This window comes from Mobula hypostoma, chromosome 2, assembly GCF_963921235.1.
Source record: "Mobula hypostoma chromosome 2, sMobHyp1.1, whole genome shotgun sequence".
In the NCBI taxonomy this organism is placed as follows: Eukaryota; Metazoa; Chordata; class Chondrichthyes; order Myliobatiformes; family Myliobatidae; genus Mobula; species Mobula hypostoma.
This window is the reverse complement of record NC_086098.1, coordinates 103,086,776-103,107,717: the sequence shown is the minus strand read 5'-3', so window position 1 is coordinate 103,107,717 and position 20,942 is coordinate 103,086,776. Positions and strand designations below refer to the sequence as shown.

At 39.0% G+C, this 20,942-nt stretch overlaps 1 protein-coding gene across 5 annotated transcripts in view; it reads left to right on the top strand.

The window, feature by feature from the left end:
• cep162 (centrosomal protein 162) overlaps positions 1-20,942 on the top strand; it is a 137,795-nt gene that overhangs the window by 52,622 nt on the left and 64,231 nt on the right. For all 5 annotated transcript variants that reach the window (XM_063040318.1, XM_063040316.1, XM_063040317.1 and 2 more), the window contains 2 exons: positions 3,548-3,663; positions 4,145-4,393. In XM_063040318.1, coding sequence (XP_062896388.1) covers positions 3,548-3,663; positions 4,145-4,393 — 365 coding nt within the window. The remainder of the gene's footprint in view (positions 1-3,547; positions 3,664-4,144; positions 4,394-20,942) is intronic.

Below are 20,942 nucleotides of genomic sequence, written 5' to 3'. Positions count from 1 at the left end.
CTCGGTGGAATGTGGCCGAAGTCCAACAGTAAAAAGTTCAATATCCGGTCTACAAACACGTTCCTCGATCGTAATATGACCCGGATTGCACCATCTGATGTTAACCAGAACAGTAAGCACCCAACTCCTTTGCACTTACCGCTCTCAGTGCACTTACGGTCAGCCGGAACGGTCTGGAAGCCGTCCATCTCGAGAAGTTTTGATCGGGCATGTCCTCGTGCAGCCCCGTTCCAGTGAAACACATAATACTGCACTCCCGAAATGTTCTCTGACACCTGGCTAGCGCCGTGAACTCGTCCATTTTATTACCCACCGAACTCCTCTTCTCCATAAGTCTCTGTTGCCTTGACCCGGTCCTCTTTCCTCGACTTTGTGATCCCCCTCTGCATCCTCTGTGTGTTTTCCTCCAGATTTCAGCAGGGGTGTCCACTGCTCTGCTCGCTAAACTGGCCGGAATTAGCGCCTGCAGCTGGTCCCTGGAATGAACAATGCGACCTTGCTTCTGTCCTGTGTGTCGGGATGTAACTATTTCCGGCGCTAAAAACCCAAATAAAACTCTCTCTACCAGCATGTTAGAGAGGGTGCAGCTTCGACGTGTTACCGTGAAAAAAAAAGTACAAAAAATAATGTAAGTTAAAAAGTAAGAAAAAAGTAAGAATCCGATCGGAAGGGCTGTAACAGGCTGCTAACCCTGGGTTAGGTATAAGACATTTACAGAAATCTAAAAAAGAGGCGGGGGGGCGGGGTTTGCGCTCCCGAATCTTAGGTTTTACTATTGGGCAATTAACATTCGATATTTAAAATTTTGGTTACAGGACTTGGATGTAATTTCAGGTCCACATTGGGTAAATCTTGAGTGTAATTCTTTACAAGGGTTTTCATTGGGTTCTATCTTAGGGACTTTGCTTCCTTTTATTCTTTCTAAATCGTATAAACAAATGAATAACCCAATAGTTAAACATACTTTACATATATGGTTTCAATTTCAAAAATTTTTTTGGGTTGAACCAATTTATTTTAGCAAGTCCTATTATATCTAATTTCTTTTTTCAACCTTCCACTATGGATCAAGCATATTTAGATTGGAAAATCAAAGGTATAGTACGATTTTGTGATTTATTTTCAGATAATTGTTTTATGTCCTTCGAACAACTATCTAATAAATATAATTTGCCTAGATCTCACTTTTTTAGATATCTACAGGTTAGAATCTTTTTAAATACTGTTTCTCCTAATTTTCCAAATTTATATCCAATGGATATTTTGGAAAAAATTTTAGATTTAAATCTTTTTTCAGAAAGGTGTTGTAGCAGTTATTTTATGTCCTGATGTATCTAATAAAATTAAGACTCATTGGGAAAGAACTTAAGATCACTGTACCAATTGAAAAATGGGAAAAAAAATCTTCAATTAGTTAATTCATCCTCTATATGTGCTAAACATGCGTTGATACAGTTTAAAGTAGTGCACAGGGCTCTTATGTCTAAAGATAAATTATCTCATTATTACTCTTACATAAATCCTATATGTGTTAGATGTCATTCGGAGATAGCTTCTTTAACTCATATGTTTTGGTCATGTCCTTTGTTGAAAAAATATCGGAAAGATATTTTTGATGTTGTCTCAACAGTTTTGAAGCTGGGTGGCAGTGTTAGCTGTGAGGAGGATGCAGAGTGACTTGGATAGGTTAGGTGAGTGGGCAAATTCATGGCAGATGCAATTTAATGTGGCTAAATGTGAGGTTATTCACTTTGATGGCAAGAACAGGAAAACAGATTATTATCCGAATGGTGGCCGATTAGGAAAAGGGGAGGTGCATCGAGACCTGGGTGTCATTGTACACCAGTCATTGAAAGTGGGCATGCAGGTACAGCAGACGGTGAAAAAGGCGAATGGTATGCTGGCATTCATAGCAAGAGGATTCGAGTACAGGAGCAGGGAGGTTCTGCTGCAGTTGTACAAGGCCTTGGTGAGACCACACATGGAGTATTGTGTGCAGTTTTGGTCCCCTAATCTGAGGAAGGACACTCTTGCCATAGAAGGAGTACAAAGAAGGTTCACCAGATTGATTCCTGGGATGGCAGGACTTTCATATGATGAAAGACTGGATCGGCTAGGCTTATACTCTCTGGAATTTAGAAGATTGAGGGGGGATCTTATTGAAACGTATAAAATTCTAAAGGGATTGGACAGGCTAGATGTAGGAAAATTGTTCCCGATGTTCGGGACGTCCAGAACGAGGGGTCACAGTTTGAGGATAAAGGGGAAGCCTTTTAGGACTGAGATGAGGGATAACTTCTTCACACAGGGAGTGGTGAATCTGTGGAATTCTCTGCCACAGGAAACAGTTGAGGCCAGTTCATTGGCTATATTTAAGAGGGAGTTAGATATGGCCCTTGTGGCTAAAGGGATCGGGGGTACGGAGAGAAGGTAGGTACAGGGTTCTGAGTTGGATGATCAGCCATGATCGTACTGAATGGCGGTGCAGGCTCGAAGGGCCAAATGGCCTACTGCACCTATTTTCTATGTTTCTATGAATATTGACTTACAACCTCACCCAATTACTGCTATTTTTGGGTTACCAATGATAGAATCAAATCATTTAACCTCTTCAGCTCTTCGGATGATTGCATTTCTTACATTAATGGCTAGAAGATCCATTTTGCTGAATTGGAAAGAGATTAATCCTCCTACCACATTTCATTGGTTCTCTCAAACTATGCTGTGTTTAAATTTGGAAAAAATTAGAAGTGTTGTTCATGATCCCTCTATTAAATTTGAAAAGACCTGGAGGCCATTGATTCAACATTTTCATATGATGTAATTTGACCTTTTCCAAACTTATTTTATTTGTTTGTAATATTGGTTGAGAGGAACGGAGTCATCAACACTAAGGTTTCCTCTTTTTTTTTAAGATGTTACATAACAGCTTAGTTGATTAATTCTGATTAGATTAGTTTTTTTGGGGGGGGGTTATAAATTTTTTTCCTTTTTTATGATTTTTTTAGATATTTTTCTTTGTTTTATATTGTTCATCTATATGATTGGCAGTTTTATCATTTAAGTGTCAACTGGCTTTATAATTACTTATGCTAATTATAACAATGTATTCCCAATAACTTTGTACCATTACCATGTTATGTTTATTATTATGAAACCAATAAAAAGATTGAAAAAGAAAGAAGTTCCTTCCTTTATGTCATTAGTCAATGGCAAGTTTCATTGTTCCTGAAGGCCTAGTTAAACAGCTGTTGACACAAATGAGTATCTTAATGTAAATTATTGTAAAAACTTTGAAGGTTTTGATGTTAGTTGGATCTTCTACTGCTGAGATGCTTGTTGAGAATAATCTTGGGGTATTGTATATGTTGTCAAAGTCACATTATTTGATTCAGTGTTCTATTTTCAATCTGCTCATGCTCATCTTTGTTACATTAGTCATTTCTTGTGATTGACTTTCTCATCCTCAGATCTTCAGTCATATCTTTTATGCTTAAACAATCACAGAACATAATTTGTATTTTATTTTTCTCCCTTTCTCAAATAGGACATTTATTCACAACACAGACAATCAGATCAGAAAAGCAAAAATCTCCTGAAAATAACCTTGAAAATCCAACATTTACATCAGTGAAGCCATCCTCTGCAGTACTTCAACGACAGGTGAACAGTAGGCCAAATAATGCAAAAATACTTTGTAGCCATGCAACAGAATAGATAAAGTAATATGCTTTTAGTTTAAAGTTGAGATAAAATAAAGAGGAATGGGTAGAGGTGGATTCAATCCCGTTGTTTAAAAGGCACTTAGGTACATGGAACGGAAAGGTTTAGAGGGATATGGGACTAGCTCAGACAAGCATCTCCGTCTGTAAACAACCTGTGTCTTTGACTCTAAAATTAACCAGGTATAAAGGTAAATCTGATTTATTCCTTAACACATTTACACTGTACATACTACATTCCTGATCATAATAAATTAAAACAAAGAACTATTAGAACTCTCACAATATTGAGTTTAAAATAAAACTAATTTCAGTGTTTGCTAATGAGTCAGCATCAAGGTGTCTGATTTGCAATGTGGTGACATCCTGTAAGGTCAGAGGATATATCATGTTTATGTCCTAAAATATTACACTTTTTACAGTTAATTACAAGAGATGAAAAGGTATCAAAAGAAAGTGGATGGAGTTTGCTGGAGCCCAGTAATGTATGTAAAGAGCTTATCCTGCTACAGAAACTGGAAGAAGCACATGAGAAATGGAACACAGAGCATCATATGGTTGAGCAGCTGAAAGAAAAGCTGGAATTGAAAGAAGAGGAACTTGCTGGCAAGAATGAAGAACTGAAGAAACTTCCTCAACTAAATGAGGAAATTTATGTGCTTCAAGCAAAGGTAAATATTGTTTGCATTATCAGAAACTATATAAAGCTGAAGAAATGGTATCAAATGTGTTTAGCAATGTAATAGATTATGTAATTTTGAATAATTTCTTACCTGCAGTTTTTTTTTGCATCTGATTAAATAATATATTTTTGATATAGAAGGAATTTGAGTTCAGGAACAATTATACTCTTGTCTTGAAAATTTGGCCTCTGAATTGTTCTACGTAAAACAAATCAATAAGCTAACATTCAGTTTCAGCATAATACAAATTTCACAAGCTTATTATTTGTCCATCAAAAACTTTTGATGTATCATTGTAGAATTATTTTGTTGTAAATTTAGCTGTTTGGGGAATGGCTTAACAGTTCATCTGGTAAACTAGAGCTTTATAATTAAAACATAGACCCATCCCTGCTTTTATAGCATATCATTGCATGCAATTTTTCATATCAGCTTATCTGCCTGCACATTATTCTAAACAATTGTCACCATGCTCTGAAATTTGATTTAAATCTCTCCACATGTGCTGCAGAACCAATGAAGTATTTCCATCATTTTTGGTTATTATTTTACATTTCTAGCTTCCAGAATAAATTGCTGTGGAATGTTTTGCATATCTGACTTCATTACTTGCTGTTTTCTTTCACAAAATGAAACGTGTCTCTGATCTCATCGCTTTTTCCCTTATTGTGATTGTATTTTGTAATCAGCTTTACTTCAATGTTGTCCAGTACACAATTATTGTTTGTGCTGCATTTACCTGAAAATAAGAGCTGGAGTTTATTTTTTCCTTAGTCTTCCTCCGCTACTTGTTGTATAATTTTGATTTTTTTTTAGTTCAGTATACAATACACTATAGTTTAATTAGCCACGTTCAGTCTATGACGGTGAACCTGAGCTCCCATTCACTTGCTATTCTTTGGCCACTGGCCTCCAATATTGCCCCTGTGAAGTTTATCATAAGCTTAAGTAACTTGTGTTTCAGACTGACAGGTTACAATCAATGGACTTAAATGAATTGAACAATTTCAGGAAATCCCTTTTCTTTTCTCCATAGATTTAGAGTAGAGCCGTTTCTTTCAGATCATGTTTGAACCTTTCCCTCTGTCATTTTGTTCCAACTGCCTTTTTTTAAAACTAATTGACAACTTTGGTCGCCACCTATCACAGACATCCTTTATTTCAAAAACAAACTTACGCCAAGGAAGAAGCAGCGCAAAAAAAATTTACATTCATGGTCATTACATTCTATCTCACTCTCTCTGGCTATCCATCCCATAGGATGATGATGGTTCCTTTCAGTCAGTGGGGTTTATACCCCACTCCTCAGAAAGGAACAGCGTGTGCATGAATGGATTTTAGGTGAGTGGGGGTTTGCACAGGTCCAGACCCACCCTTTTGACATCCCCTCCCGGATCCAGTGGCATGGTGGGGTCCAAGACGGCTGGGCGATGTTCTGTTGCAGTGAATCGCCAGGCCAAGCTTCGATGCAAGGGATGCCCTTTCTGCGCTTCACAGCACGTGCTTACTAGGTGGCTGTTGATCCTACAAGAGGGTTCATCCGCCCTTTAACAGGTCTCATTTTTCATCCTGCAGGGTGTCTAGCCACCCTCGGTGGGGCAGCCAGTTTAGTTGCCGACCACCCGACCATGGGACAGGTAGTACTGGGTTACATGGTACCAGTAGCACTCAGACGAGTGACCTACAGCGTAAACTTGAAAAAACAGCGCTGTTGCTACTCATGTGGTCCCTGGATTGATATGCCGTCTTTGTTATTTGAGGAGCTTCCCTCCATGTGCAGTAGCAGAAGAAGTCTAGATTGTGTCCTTCCCCACAGACCCTGGAAGACCAGTTAGTTTTGGTCAGACCAAAGGGTGTCTTTCATTGAACTGTTGACTTTCCAGCAGCACATGAGTCTGTCTTAGTGTGTGTCCTTGAGAATGACCTGTAGATCAGAGAGTCCTTTGTTATACAGCTGCTGATATGCAGTATACAACTGGAGATTCATCTTCTCCAGATAGCCGTGAAACAAAGAAAACCGTGGAAGTCAGTTCAGAGAGAAACAGCAAACCCACCTCCCACCACAAAAAATACAACAAAAACATCAGCCCCCAAATCCACTGTTCAAAAATACTTGACAAAATGTAACAACACTGACCTCCCGAATTCCCCTCCCCTGCAGAAAACACAACAAGAGCATCTACCCCACCCCCCAGCCCATTCCCCCTGCACAAAAGGGCAGCGAGAAAGAATGGGCAAAAGCATAGAATATAAAAATATAAGAACAGAATAGTCCATAGTCCAAATCCATATACACAGAACCTCGGCCTACCCCCGGAGCACAGTGAGCTGCCACACAGTCTCCCTCTCTGGCAGCAGAGGGATCCCATCAATGATCAAAAGGCAGGTAGTTGGCACCTTTGCACATTCACCTCAATGTTTCAGTTTTCCTTGATGTTTTGATCAGTGAATAGTGGGTGCTTTAATTGGCGAAATGGAGTTGAACATCGGCTCGTGCCCCACCTCGAAGTTTCTTTGCCTCAATGTTCGAACTGCATTGTGCTTGCTTCCCAAAATCTTGGAGACTGCAAAGCGCTGGTTCACTCAATCAATCTCCAAACTTTAATTCACAGGCTCTAACAGTTACAGAAACACATTTAAGTTGAAAAACAAATGTAAAAGAAGTGAAATAAGCAGTTTTGTGATCTACCTGGAAGATATTGACCATGGGGGCGTTGTACACAGGCATCATCTTGACCGGATATGAACCAGAACTCAGATCTTCGCATCCTTCTCCATACCTTTTTACCAAATTCAAAGTCTACAAAGAGATGAGAGTCATTCAGAGGGCAGGGTACAGTACGTTGGGGTGATTTGTCAATTGTCAAGGAAGACTAACTGGGAGAGGCCCTGCCACCACTAGCCAAACAAGGCCTTGGTGTTTGTTGGTCAGATCAGACTATGAGGCATTCTGCCAGATGATTTAGCCTCTTAACTGTCTTGTGGTGTCTGCCGTATGTTTCACACTGATCACTGCCTGATGGCCATGTGTTTAAAAAGTGTTTATTTGGAAGTACTCATCCACAAAGGACAGTTGGTGCAGTAACATCCAGCTGACAGGGATGTTACGTGGTAAAGGGGCTAGGCCTATCTTCTACAACATCAGGGACAAGTAGAATATCAGCATGTAGTGACACTTGTTGCCTGTGTACATTGGGTCCACACACTGCCTGATCCAGCCACACACAAAAAGGGGTCAGCAGGATGAGGGCACTTTTGCCCCTGTTCTCGGGGGACTTGTGCATCGTGACCCATTGAACTCACTGCCTCTTGGCCCCCAGATAAACTGGAAAACTTTCAAGGTGATTACCAAGACAGAAAAGCAAATTACAACAGCCCTGAGAGTACATCACACCTGGTGTCTAAGTTCTTCCTAGTATTGATAGAGAATGCCATTTCCACAAACCTTCCACAGACCCAGTTTTAGTTTGCCTTTCCTAATCTGCTCTGGCCAATTCTTGTCATTTGCCTCAACCCCTCTGAATCAGATTTCGAGCACCTTCAAGTAGTCAGACCTGATAGTAAGGAGGACTCTTGAATGGTAGGGCCAGTTACTGAAAAGTATGGTTTGCCTTTCTTGTGGTTGACTCTGCCTTCCTCCACTAGTCCCAAGTCAAACTGGTTGCTGATGCTGGTCAATCTGTGAACTGACTTTGGATCCAAGCAGAAGATGTTGATGTCACCCATGTAGAGGAAGGTTTCAATTTGCGTCCCTCTACTGCCTGGCAATGCCACTCCTCTTATGACCTCATCCTTCCTGATACTTCTGGCAAAGCACACAGAGCAGGGGAGAGTGGACAACCCTGCCTGACTTTAGAATTGACAAGGGAGCTATCCCTCACCCATTGATTTGGACTGCAGTATGGATATCTGTGTTGAGATGTTGGATTCGATTTCTGATTTCCTCCCAAAAAACCATTTTGATTTTCTCCTGATCAAAACTTACCAGGCAGGCATTCACACTTCTGTCCTGTATGTGTCCAATGGTATTCCTGAGCTGCATAAGACTATTCTTCCAGGTACTGCACAGGTTTGGTCTGGGTGGATCTCCTGTCCTGAAGCAGACTTCACCCAGTTAGCAATGGCCTAATACAGGATCTTGTCATCCACATTCAACAGTGAAATGTGTCTCCAATTCATGTTGTCCTCCCTTTTTCCCCTTTGCTGCTTGCTGATGAGGGTAATAGTGCCCTTCCTCATTGAGTCCTACTAAATATGTTGGCTGCCAAAAGCATAGTGTTGGATATTTCCAGCAGGTCAGGTTCTATCCAGTCTCATGGAGCTGAAAACAACTGCTGGTAAGGGTCTGTGATTGATCCTGTTTACTGTTGTCTCGTACCTCCATGATGGAGAACAGGAAACTCTGGGAAACTATGCTGTCTGTGATCTTACTGTTACACAGACTGGCAAAAAGAATCTCACAAGCATTCCCACTTATCTCTCCACCCTTCGCACTCTCTGTGACTTAACATGTTTGGCTTCTCACTTTTCCAGCTTAACTTGTCCATTACAGTAAACATTGTGCTGTTCAGATCTTTGCTCAGTTTAGGTCACAGCCAGTAGCAGTTCACTGCTCTAATACCCTAGTTCGTATTCTGGTGTTGATCAGATCTTTGGTTTCCAGTAAAGTTGGTGGAGTATAACATACTCACGCCTCATAAATAATGCAGTTCCTTCTGTGAATGAATATGTAAATAATCCAGAAATCCAGAAGGAAATTGATTTGCCAATTGTGAATATGGAAGCATAATTGCTGCCATATAATTTTGAATCTGGTCTTATTTAAAGATATATCCCCTGGGCAGACTGTAGCAACGTTTAGTTGCCGAGGAATGCATAAAATCATCTAATTTTAGTTTTGAAATGTACAAGTTGGCTTACTGTGCTTTCATCTAAGAAATTGTGCACTCAGCTCACGCTACTAGATTTGATGGATTCTGTTGTGCATTCTAATGGAGGTTGCAGTAATGTCTGGAGAGACTTCTTCTGAGATTTAATTTGCCACCTGATGAAAACTAATCAATGTATTTTATTAAAGTATAAAGTATATAGAATAACAAGGTGATTACATAATATAAGGAGGCCATTTCAATCATCATGTCCATACTGACCCTGTACCAAAGCAATTCTTTTGTTTCACCTCTGGTTTTTCACTACTGCGTTACACATTTTTATTCACCATCTGTTGTCCAATTCCCTCGAACGCCGCAATGGAATCATCCTCCATCACATTTACAGACAGTACATTCCATTCCAAGCACACAACTATAAGAAATAAATTTTTCCTCCTGTCACTATTAAGTCTCTTCTTTTTAAACTTGTCTCTAGTCTGAAACCTGTCCACCATAACTTTTTTTCTGTTCATCCCTAATATCTTCACATCCTTCCTATTATGAGGCAATTAAGAGGTATGTACTGTTTAAGATAGCACTGGTGAAGAACTACAATAACTTGCTGGCAGCAAACACAAATATTAACTACTTTATTACTCAAATCTTTTCTCAAAAATGACCGCTGGCCTGTAACTTCCCTTTAAGAGCTGAGCTTCAGATCCGTCTGTTGCAGTGTGAAGTATAGAAGGTGCAAGATATTTGTTGTGTGGCATGTGTGGGCGGAATCAAGGTGGCAGGGCCCAGGCCCGAGAGTAGGGAACAAGGCAATGTTGGACCACTGAAGCTGACTTGGACGCATTTCAAAGCGGACTTGGAGGTGATTCGAAGCGGCAGATTCAAGGCAGCAGGGTTTGGATGAGGAACAAGCTGATATTTGACTGAATTAAGCACTGGGCCAAATTGGAAAGGTCAGGTATTGGCTGAGTTGAGGGAGGTACCGTGCCTGAGAGCTTATCAAAGCAGTAGGGCCCAGGTCCAAGAGTGAGGAACAACCCACTATTTGGCTGATTTAAAGTACTGGGCCAGACTAAAAAGGTCAGGGTGTTGAGGCCTGAGGCGAAGGACAGGTCAGTGTTAAGCTCACTGTTTTGCAAGGTTTACTCATCTCTGCGCTAAGTTGAGGCTGTGGCCTGCAACTAGTTGACTCCTGGATCGGCTGAGGTAACGACTGGCTTCATGGCTGTGGACTCACTTTCATGAACTTCAGTTCTGAATGTTATTTGCTTGCTTTTATTGTTTGCACAATTTTTTTTTGCACATTGGGTGTTTGACGGTCTTTTTCCAGTTGGTTCTATTGGGATTCATTGTTTTGTGGCTGCCCATAAGGAGACGATTCTCAAGGTTGTATATGGTATGCATAATTTGATAATAAATGTACCTTGAACTTTGATTAGAATTGAAAACAATTCTTAAGTAGAGATTGGAAGAGTGGTTGTTATACAAGTTCAGCACATATGTTTTATAACTAATGACCTAAACTTCAGCCCAAGATCAAAAGAAGCAAAAATCCCTATCACTGATTCTTCGGAAATGCTATTATTCACAAGTAACAATAGAAGGGATGTTATTGGAGAATAGTTCCAAGGGATAGGATTTATGTTCACATGGAAAGCTGGAGACTATAACAAGGAGTCGATATAGTTTTGTGCAGGGGAAATCCTGTCTCTAAAATCCAAAGTAAATTGATGAAAGCAATGTGGTAGATATGGTTTACATTAACTTTACTGAGATTTTTGACAAAGTTTCACATGGTAGGCAAGTATAGAAGCCCAAGGCAAATGGGATCAAAGGTGTGTTGGAAAACAGGTTCTATAATTGCCTTGGTGATAGGAGATAGAGGGTACTGATCAAGGAATGTTTTCTCAGTGATATACTGCAGAAATATTTGCTGTGACCATTGTTGTTTGTCACATATATAAATTACTTTGCAAATATAGGTGAACTGGTTAGTAACTTGGCTGACAGCACAAACATGTAAATAACAGGGACCTCAGAAATGTCGATATACAGAGAGATCTTGGGTTGCAAGTTCATAACTCCCTGAAAGTGGTGATACACATGATTAGGGTAATGAAGAAAACATTCAGCATACTCACCTTCTTTGCTCAAGACATTGAGTATGAGTTAGGAAGTAAATTTGTATCTGCATGAAATATTGGTCAGGCCATACCTGAAATAATGTTTGTGGTTCTGTTTACCACATTACGGGAAGGATATGGTTGCATTAGAAAGCAAAAAAAATTACCAGAATGGAATGAAGAGCTTTGAGGAGAGGTTGAATAGGCAGTGTTTATCCTCATTGGAACATTGGCTGAAATGTGGTGACCTGATGAAAGCGTATAAAATTATGAGAGTCATAGATTTGGTAGAGAGGAGGGTTTTTTTTAATCTGGATTGGAAGAAACTAAAATTAGAGGCCCTGGATTTAAGTTGAGGGGAAAATTTAAAGGTGGTCTGAGGGGAATCTGTTTCCACACAGAGGATGGTGGAGCTGCCAAAGGAAATAGTAGAAGTAGATACTGTTACAGCATTTAAAGTATTTTTAAACAGATATCTAGACTGAGGGATATGGCTTATTGCAGGGAAATGGAGCTAATGACGATGGGTGTCGCATTCTATGTGTATGGGTGAGACTGAAATGTCCATTTCAGTGATGTAGAACTCTTTCTTTCTTTTTAAATCTTTTTATTGAATAAGTATACAAAAAGGTAAACCATATAAATATTAATACAATGTTAAAATATAATAGAATTCCAGAAGGTATCAATACCAAAAAAAATACTACAAACAATGTAATTTAAACATAAAAAACCAAGATAACATAATAGTATACTAAATTTTATATATATATCAATGGAAAAAAAAAGAAAAAAAAAACCCCCAAAAAAACCCCACCGTGCAACTAACTAAAAGCAAAGCAAAGCAATGGGCTAACTTGAAACCAAACAGAGTTAAACTTAAAATCACGTCCTCAATCCCGACCTCCTTTAAAAACAGTGGAAAAAAAACAAGAAGGGTATGTATTACATTAAATGAAAGTATCGAATAAAAGGTCCCCAAATCTGTTCAAATTTAAATGAAGAATCATAAAGGTTGCTTCTAATTTTCTCCAGATTCAAACATAAAATCGTCTGAGAGAACCAAAAAAAGTAGTTGGAGCATTAAGCTCTTTCCAATGTTGTAAAATACACCTTTTCGCCATTAAAGTAAGAAATGCGATCATTCTACGGGCTGAAGGGGAAAGATTACTAGAAATTTTAGGAAGTCCAAAGATAGAAGTAATAGGGTGAGGAGAGATATCTATATTTAATACCTTAGAAATAATATTAAAAATATCTCTCCAAAAAGTTTCCAAAGTAGGACAAGACCAAAACATATGAGTTAAAGAGGCTATCTGCCCCAAACATCTATCACAAAAAGGATTAATATGCGAGTAAAAACGCGCTAACTTATCTTTGGACATATGTGCTCTATGAACCACTTTAAATTGAATTAGGGAATGTTTAGCACAAATAGAGGAAGTATTAACTAATTGTAAAATCTGCCCCCAATCATCCACAGAAATGGTGAGCCCCAATTCCTGTTCCCAATCTACCCTAATCTTATCAAATGGAGCTTTCCTAAGTTTCATAATAATATTATAAATCATAGCCGATGCACCTTTCTGACGTGGATTGAGGTTAATTATCGAATCTAAAATATATGTAGGAGGAAGCATTGGAAAGGAAGGAAGTATAGTACTTAGGAAATTTCTAACTTGTAAATATCTAAAAAAATGTATTCTTGATAAATTATATTTATTAGATAATTGTTCAAAAGACATAAGGGAACCATCTAAAAATAAATCCAAAAACCGTAAAATACCCTTAGTCTTCCAGGTTTGAAAAGCGCGATCCGTAAAAGAGGGAGGAAAAAATATGTTACCTAAAATAGGAATCGCTAACCCGAATTGATTAAGATCAAAAAATTTTCTGAATTGAAACCAAATGCGCAAAGCATATTTAACTATCGGGTTAGAGACCTGCTTAAGGCGTTTCGAATCAAAAGGGAGAGAGGAGCCTAAAATAGAGCCAAGTGTATAACCCTGAACAGATTGTAGTTCCAATGCTACCCATTTAGGAATAGATAGTATATCCTGATCAAGTAACCAAAATTTCATATGTCGAATATTAATAGCCCAATAATAGAATCTAAAGTTAGGTAATGCTAAACCTCCATCTCTCTTAGCTTTCTGTAAATGTATTTTACCCAGTCTCGGATTCTTATTCTGCCAAATAAATGAAGAAATTTTAGAGTCAACTTTATCAAAGAAAGATTTTGGAACAAAAATTGGTAATGCCTGAAACACATATAAAAATTTTGGCAAAAAAAACATCTTAACTGCATTAATACGACCAATCAAAGTTAAATATAAGGGAAACCATTTAGATGAAAGTTGAGTAATATGGTCTATTAATGGTAAAAAGTTAATCTTAAATAAATCTTTATATTTACAAGTAATTTTAATCCCAAGATAAGAAAAATAATTATCAATCAATTTAAATGGAAATTTATAATATAAGGGAAGATGTTTATTAATCGGAAAGAGTTCACTCTTACTAAGATTTAATTTATAACCTGAAAAAAAACCAAATTGTGCTAATAACTCTAAAACAGCAGGAATGGATTTCTCAGGATTAGAAATATATAACAGTAAATCATCAGCATAGAGTGATAATTTATGGGACTTTAATCCCCGAGTTATCCCAGTAATATTTGAAGATTCTCGAATAGCAATTGCAAGAGGTTCTAATGCAATATCAAATAATAGGGGACTAAGAGGACAGCCTTGTCGAGTACCTCAAAAGAGAGGAAAAAAAGGTGAGTTTAAAGAGTTAGTACGGACCGAGGCTACAGGGGAATGATATAACAGTTTAATCCAGGATATAAATTTCAAGCTAAAATTAAACATTTCAAGCACCTTAAATAAATAGGGCCATTCTACTCTATCAAAAGCTTTCTCGGCGTCTAAAGAAATAACACACTCAGGAACATTTTGTGAGGGAGTATAAACAATATTTAACAATGTACGAATATTATAAAAAGAGTAACGACCTTTAATAAAACCCGTTTGGTCTTCCGAAATAATAGAAGGAAGTACTTTTTCTAGTCTATTTGCTAATAACTTAGAAAAAACTTTAGAATCAACATTTAATAAAGATATTGGTCTATAAGATGCACATTGAGCAGGGTCTTTATCCTTCTTTAGTATTAAAGAAATTGACGCTCTATTAAAAGATTCAGAAAGTTTACCAAGTTTCAGAGAAGCCTCAAAGACCCTACAGAGCCAAGGGATCAATAAAGAAGCAAAACATTTATAAAATTCAACGGTAAACCCATCCGGGCCAGGAGCTTTCCCCAGATTCATAGAAAAAATAACATTCTTAATCTCATCCATAGTAATAGAAGTATCTAATATAGAAGACATATCCTGTGAAATCTTAGGGAAGTCTAACTTATCTAAAAAATCATTCATATATTTAGAATCTCAAGGAGACTCTGATTGATATAAAGAAGAATAAAAATCACAAAAGGTTTGATTAATCCCCACATGATCCAGTATCAATCGATCATTTTGGTCATAAATCTGATTGATTTGAGATTTAACATAATTAGATTTCAATTGATTAGCCAGCAGCTTGCCAATTTTGTCACTGTGAACATAAAATTCACTTCTTGTTATCTTTAATTGGTTTACAATCGAGGACGATATTAATAAACTGTGTTCCATTTGAAGTTCAGTTCTTTGTTTGTATAACTCCTCAGAAGGAGCCATAACATATTTCTTATCAATTTGTTTAATCTTGTCCACAATTGCCATCTCCTCCTGCTTCTGTTTCTTCCTCAAAGCAGCAGAATACGAAATAATCTGACCACGAATATAGGCTTTAAAAGTGTCCCAAAGAGTGTTAACCGAGATATCCTCTGTATGATTAATTGTAAAAAAAAGCTCAATCTGTTCATTCATAAAGTTAACAAAGTCCGAATCCTGAAGCAACAGCGAATTAAAACGCCATTGTCTATTATTTTGTATATTGGCCATAATTTTAATAGAAAGCTTAAGTGGAGCATGATCCGAAATGGTTATAGAATCATAATCACATTTAATCACTGAAGGAATAAGACGAGAATCAATAAAAAAATAATCAATTCTTGAATAGGAATGATGAACATGTGAAAAGAAGGAAAAATCTTTTTCCTGAGGATGCAGAAAACGCCAAATGTCCGTCGACCCAGAATCAGAAAGGAAAAAGTTAATCAAAGTTGCAGATTTATTAGGTAAGGTCCGTAAAGGAGCCGAACGGTCCAAAGCTGGAGACAAACAGGTATTAAGATCTCCGCCCCAGATCAATGAAAACTCGTTCAAATTCGGAAACTGATTAAACAATGATTTATAAAATTCCGGACAATCCATATTAGGAGCATAAACATTAACCAAACTACTTTTTTATTAAATAGTAAACCACTAACCAATAAAAATCTACCATTCGGATCAGAAATAATATCCTGTTGTATAAAAGTAACTGAGGAATCTATAAAAATAGAGACGCCTCGAATCTTAGCATTGGAGTTCGAATGAAATTGTTGTCCCTTCCAGAATTTAAAAAAACGTAGTCTGTCCCCCCTCCGTACATGGGTCTCTTGTAAAAATAAAATTTGTGCTTTAAGTCTCCGGAACACTTTAAAAACTTTTTTCCTTTTAATAGGATGATTAAGACCGTTAGTATTCCAGGAGACAAAATTAATAATAGACTCCATAAATCCTAAAGTCAACCCACATCGAGGGGGATTGACGATAGGCTCGACCCACGAACCCGGAGAGGAAACAGAACATACAAAAGATACCGGGAAAAAGGACGCAACCAGTACTTCAATAATGTATATAGCCCAAAGAGAAAAAAACTAAAACGTGAAGCCCCTCCCACCACCCACCGCCCCAAGACCCCAAGGCAAAATCTAAAGCAGACCCGCCGGAAAGAAGCAAGCGCTAAAACTACCCCCATGACTTCCGGTATACGCTCCCTAAAAAAAAGGTATAAATATGAAAAAGATCAGCTAATTGTAAAACAGTAAAAAAGTAAAAAAAAAGGTAACTCAATTAAAAAACACACACAACAGAACAAAAGCCAGAAAATATATATTAAAAAAAACCACAATAAACCCCAAACCCATGAATAAACAAAAAAACAACAAGAAAAAATAAGATTATTAACATAAACTAGTTATAAAAAGCAAAACAAAATAAAATTTTTTAAAAAAACTACAAAATTTAAGGCCACACAGGAAATACGTAAGATGACAAACAGGAAGTAACCACCCAAAATCCCCTGGGAAAAGAAAGAAATGACGCAGTTAAAAAGAAAGTTTAGCAACCATATTAAGAAATCAAAAAAATAAACTTTTCTGCCCAAATAGGGCACGAAAAAGTTAAAACCAACCAATTCACAGCCTCCGATCAACGGAGATAATTAAAAAAAATAGCAATTAAGATGTTGAAGGTGACAATTAATCCAGATAACTCTGGGCATCCGATGGAGAATCAAAAAAAACGAAGGACTCCATCTGACATGCGAATCCTTAGACGTGCAGGGTACAGCAGCGCTGGTCTTAAATCCATCTTATAGAATTCCGACATCACAGATCTGTAGCGAACCCGTTGGTCCCAGATTGGTTTACTGAAATCTTCCACGAATCAGAACTTAAGATCCGAAAAATCAATAAAACCTTTAGATCGAGCGAATCGAAACAGTCTCTCCTTATCTTGAAAGTAATGAAAACGTAAAATAACATGCCTAGGTCTATCTGACCTAGACAAGTGTGATGGGATTCTGTGAACACGATCCAGTAGCGGTGGTTGGTCAGGAAATACAGTAGGGAATGCATCTTTTAAAAGTTGAGAAAAAAACTTCATGGGGTTGTTAGATTCAACAGCTTCACGCACCCCAATCATTCGTAAATTCTGCCGACGCATCCTAGATTCCAAGTCAGAGTTTTTAAAAGTCAGAAAGTCAAGTTTCTTCTTCATTACATTAATTATTTCTTCGATTTTCCCCATCTTAAGCTCACTTTGTTGCGCAGATTTTTGAAGATCAGATATAGCCGACTGATGTTCCGCAATGGATGTTTGCATCTTATCGATTGAATCGGCAATTTTCTGGAGATTAATTGAGATCTCCGTATGAATCAGGTCCATAACAGAACCTGCAATTTCCATACGAATCATCTCCCTAACAGAGGTTGAAATTTCCCTCTGAATTAACTCCGATATAGCTTTCAAAGTCACCGGTGATTCAGTCGGAGGAAAATCCATGCCTTTCGGTTTAACCGGAGGTTTACCATCCTTGCCGTCTTTCCCGTTCTTAGACATAGCAGATCTAAGTTCCATCCAGTTATCAGAGAGTTCAATTTAATTCAAAGTATTGTAAGAGTTAATACCTTAATGGTTAATTAAAGTATAGCTGATCATAGAAAAAAAAACTCAGAGGTAATGGAGCGAGTCAAGAACGCGACTTCACTCCATGAGCGCTACCGGAAGTCCTCAGAACTCTTAACTTCCTCAAGCTGAGAAACATCCATTCACCAAGACCCACTCTTGTCTGTGACTTTGCTAACTTTATTTTCAATTAATTTTGGTGATGAGCCTGTTCTGTGGAACCTTCTCAAAGTCCTATGCAGAACAGTGTCTATGACATCTTCTGTATTTCTCTGAACAACTCTATCTATTCGCATCATCAAAAAATTCTATTAAATCAGCCAAACACATTTGCCCTTCAATCCATGTGAACATTCTTTTATTGATCTGTTTTCTTCCAGGTGACTATTAATTCTGTATCAGATGAATGTTTCTTAAATGCTTTCTCACATCACTGAGGATAAACTGACTGGTGTGTAGTAGCTGGGCTGAGCTTTTCTTTTTTGGACATTCACTACTCTCAATATCACAGGCACTAATCCTGTATCCAAAGCCTATTGGAGGATTATTGTGAGTCCCCTCATGATTTCCTCTTGTACTTTTTTCACATTCCTAGATTGTACCACGTCTGGTGCTGGTGCTTACTTTAATTTCCGCCATCTTTTTTATCTCTGCTATAAATTTGGAAGCACCTTCTTCCCTCTTAATTCCTCTTCATTCCACTGGACAGGAATTTTTTTTTTTTTGAAAGTGTTGCCTCCTCAGAATTTATTTTGTAGTTATGCTATACCTGTTGAAGCTGAACACAAATATAATTTCAAACTACTTGTATCATGTAAGAATTTGGAGAAGCAAGAAATTAACTTTTATTGAATATAATGCATTTAATTGCCTAACGGTGCTGACGCTTTGCAAAAGTTTGACGAAGCCAAAAATGTTTTGTTGATTACTTTCATTTGTACTTAGTGTCTGTGGCTTCTTGCTAAAGTGTCCAACAATAATCAGCTAGCATTGATGGATTCCAGTTGCCCTGATACCGTTTCGCCATGGCCACAATGTCCTGGTGAAACCTTTCACCATGCTTGTCATTTACAGCCCCTAGGTGTGCAGGGAAGAAGTCTAAATGGGAATGCAGAAAATGAATCTTTAGTGACATTTTGCACTTCATGGTTCAGTCTGCTTGAAGCATCCTGTCTACCAGCTGCACTTAGTTTCTTACTCTGTAATTGCCAAGAAAATTTTCAACAATATCCTTCAATGTCTTCCAAGCGGAGTTTTTCCAGTCCCACTAGAAGTTCTTCGAATTGCTTGTCATTGATGACCTGTTTGATTTGTGGACAACAAAAATACCTTTCTTTACCTTGCCATCAGATATTCTGGGAAGCATCTGTCTCAAATATCAAAATCCTTCACAGAAATCTTTGCACTTAGTGACAGCAGCTTCCATCCTTGAGGTCTAGAACCCAGTAATTCTGCTTTTGCCTTTGACAAACCCAAGTTTCTGACCAGGTAACACACATTAAAGTTGCTGGTGAACGCAGCAGGCCAGGCAGCATCTCTAGGAAGAGGTACAGTCGACGTTTCAGGCCGAGACCCTTCATCAGGACTAACTGAAGGAAGAGTTAGTAAGAGATTTGAAAGTGGGAGGGGGAGGGGGAGATCCAAAATGATAGGAGAAGACAGGAGGGGGGGAGGGATGGAGCCAAGAGCTGGACAGGTGATTGGCAAAGGGGATGTGAGAGGATCATGGAACAGGAGGCCCGGGGAGAAAGACAAGGGGGCGGGGGAAGAACCCCAGAGGATGGGCAAGGGGTATAGTCAGAGGGACAGAGGGAGAAAAAGGAGAGTGAGAGAAAGAATGTGTGTATAAAAATAAATAACGGATGGGGTACGGGGGGGTGGGGCATTAGCGGAAGTTGGAGAAGTCAATGTTCATGCCATCAGGTTGGAGGCTACCCAGACGGAATATAAGGTGTTGTTCCTCCAACCTGAGTGTGGCTTCATCTTTACAGTAGAGGAGGCCGTGGATAGACATGTCAGAATGGGAATGGGATGTGGAATTAAAATGTGTGGCCACTGGGAGATCCTGCTTTCTCTGGCGGACAGAGCATAGGTGTTCAACAAAGTGGTCTCTCAGTCTGCGTTGGGTCTCGCCAATATATAGAAGGCCACATTGGGACCACCGGGCGCAGTATATCACCCCAGCCGACTCACAGGTGAAGTGTCGCCTCACCTGGAAGGACTGTCTGGGGCCCTGAATGGTGGTAAGGGAGGAAGTGTAAGGGCATGTGTAGCACTTGTTCCGCTTGCAAGGATAAGTGCCAGGAGGGAAATCAGCGGGGAGGGATGGGGGGGAGGAATGGACAAGGGAGTCGCGTAGGGAGCGATCCCTGCGGAAAGCAAAGGGGGGGGAGGGAAAGATGTGCTTAGTGGTTGGATCCTGTTGGAGGTGGCGGAAGTTACGGAGAATAATATGCGGGAGGTGGCTGAAGTTACGGAGAATAATATGCTGGACCTGGAGGCTGGTGGGGTGGTAGGTGAGGACCAGGGGAACCCTATTCCTAGTGGCGGGAGGATGGAGTGAGAGCAGATGTGCGTGAAATGGGGGAGATGCGTTTGAGAGCAGAGTTGATGGTGGAGGAAGGGAAGCCCCTTTCTTTAAAAAAGGAGGACTTCTTCCTCGTCCTGGAATGAAAAGCCTCATTCTGAGAGCAGATGCGGCGGAGACGGAGGAGTTGCGAGGAGGGGATGGCATTTTTGCAAGAGACAGGGTGAGAAGAGGAATAGTCCAGATAGCTGTGAGAGTCAGTAGACTTATAGTAGACATCAGTGGATAAGCTTTTTCCAGAGATAGAGACAGAAAGGGGAGGGAGGTGTCGGAAATGGACCAGGTAAACTTGAGGGCAGGGTGAAAGTTGGAGGCAAAGTTAATAAAGTCAACAAGCTCAGCATGCGTGCAGGAAGCAGCGCCAATGCAGTCGTCAATGTAGCGAGGGAAAAATGGGGGACAGATACCAGAATAGGTACGGAACATAGATTGTTCCACAAAGCCAACAAAAAGGCAGGCATAGCTAGGACCCATATGGGTGCACATAGCTACACCTTTAGTTTGGAGGAAGTGGGAGGAGCCAAAGGAGAAATTATTAAGAGTAAG